Source organism: Cariama cristata, unplaced genomic scaffold, assembly GCF_000690535.1.
Source record: "Cariama cristata isolate BGI_N322 unplaced genomic scaffold, ASM69053v1 scaffold15795, whole genome shotgun sequence".
Classification (NCBI taxonomy): Eukaryota; Metazoa; Chordata; class Aves; order Cariamiformes; family Cariamidae; genus Cariama; species Cariama cristata.
The window spans coordinates 1-6,929 of NW_009615895.1; the positions used below are offsets into that span (position 1 = coordinate 1).

The 6,929-nt window shown below is 37.5% G+C and overlaps 1 protein-coding gene across 1 annotated transcript; it reads left to right on the forward strand.

The window, feature by feature from the left end:
* Positions 1-102: 102 nt before the first annotated feature.
* HMGN1 (high mobility group nucleosome binding domain 1) lies at positions 103-6,707 on the forward strand (the record flags this gene model as incomplete). Its single annotated transcript, XM_009699983.1, has 3 exons — positions 103-153; positions 3,177-3,308; positions 5,814-6,707. Coding segments are annotated over 3 exons (231 nt in total), but the record flags the coding sequence as incomplete, so codon positions are not given.
* Between the last annotated feature and the right edge of the window lie 222 nt (positions 6,708-6,929).

Genomic DNA, 6,929 nt, shown 5'->3' on the forward strand with positions numbered 1-6,929 from the left:
GGGTGTCCCTGCCGGGCTGGGCGGGAGTGGTGTGCGGCCACTGTGCCGCCGAGGGGATTGCTGAAGGGCTGAATCTCTCCTTTACTTGTTCTTTCTTCTCAGAAACCTGCTCCTGCCAAAGCAGAGCCGAAACCAAAAAAGTTGGCGGCAAAGGTGAGAGTCGCTGGGAGGAGGTTGAGGGAGAGGAGGTGGGGGAGTGCCTTGTGCATCATCCCTTGTCGGGTCGTCGATGCTTGGTGTCTTTTATTCGTTTTTGGGGTACGCTCATTTAGCTTGAAGTATCATTTTCAGGTGCTTCTGCCAATATCTACAGGTACATTCCACCACTGTTGGAGTAGATCCTGATTAAGCACTCAAAAGTATTGTGTAGAAACGTGGTTCCTGAGTGTTAGATGGTAGTTTGGTACTGAGCAGAACGACTTGAATGTTGAAGCAACCGTATGTAGGATTGTATGTCATCACTGTAACAAAAGAGGATAAAATATACTCACAATTTAAAGCAGTGTGTTGCGACAGGAAAAAAATATTTCAGTTACTTAAGCAGCCACTGAAAAAAAGATCTGAGCTTCCATTCGTGTAGTCTAGCTTTCAGGTCCTTGTATGTGTAAGTAAGTGTGGTTTAGTATGATCTTCCAGTTTTTCAGTATAGTCTTCACAGTGCCAATAACTGAGGTATAAAGTTACTTGTTTCTTGGGAGAGATGAAGGAGGCTGTGTATCTGTTGGCTTGTTGGTATATGTGTTTTTAACTGTTCCTTTGTGATTATAAGCTTTTCTTTTTAATGTGTGGATGAAGAGCATTTCAAATACACTAATATAGAACTCTGCTTTGCAGGCTTTTTGATGTTTTCATTTTATTAATCCTACTGAACAGTTACTTATCAGTAATGCACCTTCATTCCATTTGAATATCAATGAATTCCCATTCTCAAAGTTGTAAGCCTAAAGAATTTGGGGAAGCTTTCCAATTTTACTTCAGTTCTGATTCTCTTTTTTTTTTTTTTCCAGTGTCTTTGTGTGGTGCATCTAGTTCTTAATGCTGCTGGTTGATGCCGACTTATACGCGTGATACTGACTTGCTGCCTGTAATTACTTTACTTTTAGAAAGAAACATTTCCACAGCGCATAGCTGGGAACATACTCGTGTAAACCAAGTACATCACAATTGTCATCTTAGAATATGTAGAACACCTTGCATGAGGTCTCCATGGAATGCTGCTGTAATGTGAATATGTGAACAGTCTTTTTTTTTTAATCTTTATTACCATTGGCAATTCAAATAAATGTATAACTTGTTTTACATTTGATCCTCTTTGTTCTAAAACTCATGCTGTCGCTAAAATCTTTTGTCATTTGGAAACTCTCATTGTTAATGTAAAAACCTCTTTTGTTCTGATCACGTTTTTCTTTTCCAGCTTCAGTACTTTCTCATTTTCACTATCTCTGGACTTTCTTTAAATGGGTTGCAGAAATATTTCACTGTTACATACCAGTCAAATGATAGTGGGTTTTTTTTTTTACCTCATTATCTTTTTGCCTGTATTTAATCCATCAAAAGATGCTTCTTTGCATCAACTTTGTAACTTTTTGAAACTTTCCTGACAGTATGTTTTCTAGTTGGGAGATGTTTGCTCATTATGGAGTTATTTGGGGTTTTTTAATAAATATTAATGAAAAAAAAAATATTTTGACAATCAAAACACAGAAGTCTATGTGTTGTAAAATTCTGTTACCTGAATTTGTAATACTGAGTTTAGTGTTTATAATTTTTGTAAAGGATTTTTTTCATTAGCAAGTTTCAAAGCTTTTAAATCATTGAGGATTTTAAAAATTACCTTTTCTAAAAATAGGAACAAAGACTTCCTAAAGTTTTGTGGATATTGATGATTTAGTTACTTGACATAAAATGCTTCAACATCAATTTTTTTTTTCTTTTACCTTGCATCTCTTGTATATGTCCTGTAACTTGCTGCATCTTTGTGGTGTAAAACACTTAGAGCTTTTGCTCAATAGTTGCAATTGGTTGACAAACAGTATTTTCACGAAGACAGTATTTTACATGAGCATTCATGTAAAAAAGGAAATGTATTCAGATAGCTGTTAAAAAGTTGCATGTGTGAAGGAAGGAAGGTGCGTGTTTTTTGTAAGGAAGAATGCTTGGAGTGAAGATAGTATGGAATGCTTCTGACCAAATGGTTTCTAATAGTAATCTGAGATCCAGGTTTCTACAGTGCTTAAAACATGCAAAAATGAGAACTTTATTTCTTGGAGTGAATGTTAGGTCAGAGACAATAAATTAGGACATAAATAATTTGAGAAACACCTATGAAGTGCACACAGTATTTTTAATGAGATTAGACACATTTTAAGGTAGATCAGTGTAGTGGCCTCCTGCTTAGAGGTATACATGCATTACGTTCTCTTGCCACTGATTCACATTGTACCTGCTCAGAAAAAGTGTTACAGTTTGTAAGCTATTGAAAATTTTTGTTTGTGTTATGAAGTAATGTTTGACAGATGGTGTCAAAACCAGTGTGTTTATGTAATTCAGAATTGATACAAATATTTTGTAAGTAGGGGGATCAGCTGGAGGACAGGCAAACTTTGTAGCATTTGGTTGCTGTGAGGAGGATGTATTCCATATTTATATGAAAGTAGCTCTTGAACAAATACTTCTTCCCTACCCATTTAACAACAGTCATGTAGGCACAGAGGATGTGACTGAGATACTAACAAAGGAGCACTGAAAATGATACTTCTAGGTGATGTGTTTCTTTAGGTTGGGTTACTGAAATTCCCGCCTGTCAATTTAAGAGGAAAAAGAGTTTGAAGTGCTTTCTGTTTACAAAGTGGAAGGACTGTATTGCTATGTTTTTACGCACCACGAGGTTAAATCATGTATTACAAATTGCTCTGTCTAGCCACTAGAATCTAGTTACCTTCTCATCCCGGTTTGATCCTCTCATTTTACAGACTATCTGAAACTCTGATTGTTTGTCTACGTATAGTTTGGAAAACTTTTTTGGCAGTTGAATGATATATTAGCTCATTGATTGTTGGTAGTAGCTCTTGCTGTTTAGCAAGTCCATCTTGGTTTTGTGTGGTTGTTTTTATTAATTTCAAAGTTTACCTAGTAGGTCATAGGAATTTACTTACTGGCAATTTATTTCATTGTAGGATAAATCTGAGGACAAGAAAGCTCAATCAAAGGGGAAAAAGGGGCCTAAAGGAAAACAGACAGAAGAGACAAACCAAGAGCAGACAAAGGACAACTTGCCTGCAGAAAACGGGGAAGCTAAAAGTGAGGAGGTAAAGTTGTCTGTATTCTTCAGTGCAAGGCAGCTGGATAACTTACAGCACTGGTTTACCCAAACATCTGTCAGAAACATACACAGTTCTAATAGAAGCTCTTTCTGCCAAAAGCAAGATGTAGGCTATTGAAACATTAGTAGATATACCTGGAAAATTCTAGTTGCCCCAAAAAGAGTTGCAGTGATGTGATAACAGTCCCTGAAATGAGGGCAAAAGGTGAGAATTTTACCAAAGTTCCGATATGGGATAATGTCCTTCAGAGAGGGGCTGGTTTCTCTGCAAGTAGGTCTTGGCAAAATAACACATATGGGGTGTACAGAGGGGATATTGCTCTGTGTGTGCGGGGGGTCGGTTTGGGTTTTAGTCCGCTGTTACTGGAAGAGAGGTTCTTTCTTGCTACAGAAGTTTTTTGACAAATGCAATATTCATTTTCTTGGGTATGGGAACAGTTTTCACTGAAAACCCAAAGAGGAAACGGTTTAACTGAAGTTGAGATAACATTTATAGGAATCATAGATACAGACAGCGCTGGTAGAAAGGACAGGTTGGTGCAGGGATGGAAGGGAAGGCGCAAGTACTACTTATAGTCGTCATTGCTGAAGAAACGAAGATGCCAAATCGGTCTTGGCTGCAATACTGTGCCATGTTGCTTAAGTTTTTGGAGTTGCTGATCATGTAACTTAGAGCATCTTCCACACTGTGTTCTTTTTCTGGAATGTGAACATAATTTAGTTTTAAATTTAGGACAAGGTCTGTAGGGAGCAGCAGTACCTCTTAGTAGGGCAGCTGTTAGCAACTGGACAAAACACAAGTTTTCATGTGGTAACAGGCCTAGAAGTAGTCTCGGGTTTCTGCAATATTGAATGCCTTGCTCGTTTTAATGGTTTAGTGGAGTTTGCTGATGAGATAGTCACATGAGTTTTTAATTTAAACATGTGGTTCGTGCTTCTGGTCTGGTTGTTGCATTGAAAAATCATTTTTTAAAGATAGACAAAAGGTCTGTCTGAATTCTATCACATCGATGTATCAGTGTGGAGATGGATCTTCAAGTAGAGGAAGAGAGTATTTGGTTTTTTAGGTAGATGATGCATTTTGGTGGGTGAGGAAGGTACAGGGTTGTACTTGAGTGTACGAGAAAACTTACTTTGGAGTATCGGTTTTTCATTTGCAAGCTTACAGTGTGATCTTTATGAAAAAGTTGTCCTATAGCTAGGAATTCTTTAGTTGGCTTAACTTCCTGTGTAGCTCTGGCTCTGTATTGCTGTGGCATAATTTGGTCTTTTAATTTGTGCATGTAGTATTTCGGCAATACCAGCAAAAGCTAAATTTGGCAGTATTTCTCAACGGGGGTCTATTTAGTACACTAGTGCAGAGATGATGTAAACTTACAAGGAATGGATGATGACTTCTGGGGCACATCTTCACGCTGGTCTCACGTTGGTCACGCCAGCCAAAACTGCAGGTTTAATGTAACATCCAGGCCTAGAAGAGGCAGAGGTGTAGTCTGTCCTGTTGGATGTTAGTGTCTTTAACCAGGACAGTAGTGTCAGCAATGCGATTGTTAATCCATGATCTGGTGAGAGGCTGGTGACAACTTCTGGAGACATTCAGAGAGAATTTTCGCCTGGGAATGGAAATGGCTTCCGCACTTCACCCTTGCAGAGCTTCCCCCAGGTGGCAGCAAAGACTGAAGGGGTGTGAGGGTGCTACTGTGGTTAAACTGTCTGTTCTGCTGGGGGGGCTGCAAAGCTTTGGCATAATTAAGCATCACTTTTATGTCAATACATACGTTACGTTCCTTTTTTTAACCTACAGTGCAAACACAGCAAGTTTTCCGATCTAAATGCGTTTGTAATTTTAAGTTTGTACGAACTTGTTCTGAAGTTGAGGTGCAGCATATAGAGACTTGACTTGAAAACAGTGTAGCTTTGCTGCTACAGTTCCCTTTAACTGAACGTATTTTTACAAAATTATGTTTAATTCAATGCAGTACTGCGTTTCTAAGTCTTAGTTACTTTAAAACATGGTAAAAGTTGAGAATGTTAACAGTGCTGCACTGAAACTTAAAATGTGTGAAGTGTATCTACAGTGTCTTTTCTAACCGCCCTATATGCAGGGATTTTAGCTTAGTGGGTTAAAAAGCCCCCTTTTCCTGTTGTAAAGGCAGTAATTATTGAAATGGGCTTTGTTCTTTAAAAAAAAAAAAAATCCTTTGCAGTGTGTATTAAAAATAATAACATTCTGAAATTCATACTGATGCACCTGAGGAGATAGAAGCCTTTCCACAACAGCTTGGTTTTAGTAGGTCGTTGTTCAAGAGAAATAAGCGGATCGTGACAGCAATTCATTAAGACTGTAAAGCACGGTATGTAGAAACAAGTCATGGTGGTTCTGTTTGTCAATGTAGCTAACTTGTGTGTTAAAAATACTATGAACTAAGGGGCCGAGTCACTTAGAAACTTTCTGCATTGAAGTGTTCTGTTGTTTTTGTCTTCTTTTCAGACCCCAGCATCCGATGCAGCAGTAGAGAAAGAAGCTAAGTCTGAGTAGCATCCGGTACCAAGTCTTTAATTGGTGGTCCTTATATCTTTCTTCTTGTACAATTCAGAGGAATATTTTTATCAACTATTTTGTAAATGCAAGTTTTTTAGTAGTTCTAGAAAACACATTTTTAAAAAGGAGAGAATCCCAACTCAGCCCATTTTTTTACATATTTAGATAAGTGTAAATGCTTTTTTTAAGTGGTAAAATCATGTACTGGTTGTCTGTTTTCTATGAAACCAGAAATTAATGGCATGTTACATTAAGGAGAGGGCTTTGAAGCCTTGGTTAGGCTTCACGTTCCATAGACTGAGGGACAGTTTTTCTATCCCATTAAATGAAGCATAACACAGATCAGACTTTGGAATTCATAATGATATGTTGAGAATGTCTTAACATTTTAGTTATTTATCTTCATCTATGGTTGTACCATCAGTAGAGTTGCTTATCTAATAAAACTGCTCCCTAGTGTTGGATTTCTTGCTGAGTGATGTATATCTGTGATAAAGTTATTTTTGGTAGTTGCAGCTTTATTTTTTCCAACAATTTGTAGCTGTGATGCGAAAAATTGGAAATTTTTATTATATCTTTAGATACTGACTGAGTTAAGTTCCTGCTTGGCAGATGTAACTTGTTAGGTCAGTATTTGAGATACTGGAATTTCACATCCAGTTTTAAAGGACAGCTTGTCTACAGAGATCAAACGAAAGATATTTGAAATAGTCATAGAAAAAAAAACCAACAGAATTATAGTTTTTAGATTTAAAAAAGTATGCGAATACAAACAATTGTAAAATTGTTCATAGTGTCTGTGATCACCAAACAAAAGCCAAATAAATCTTGATTATGAAAGGATGTTTCTGTCGCTCCTGCATTGACTAACAACTCACAATCTAAGTGGCGTAGTTTTTGGTTCTTAGCTGTTCTTCATGCTGTTGAAAATGTACTTTTCAAGAGAAAGGTGGTAATGCAGGGAATGAGTAGCAAGTAGAAAACTGTAGTTGCGGTCTTAATCTGGACTTCAGTTTGAGAGCTGATAGCCTAGTGCTGCTTCTGTTACCTTAAAAAAAAAAAGTC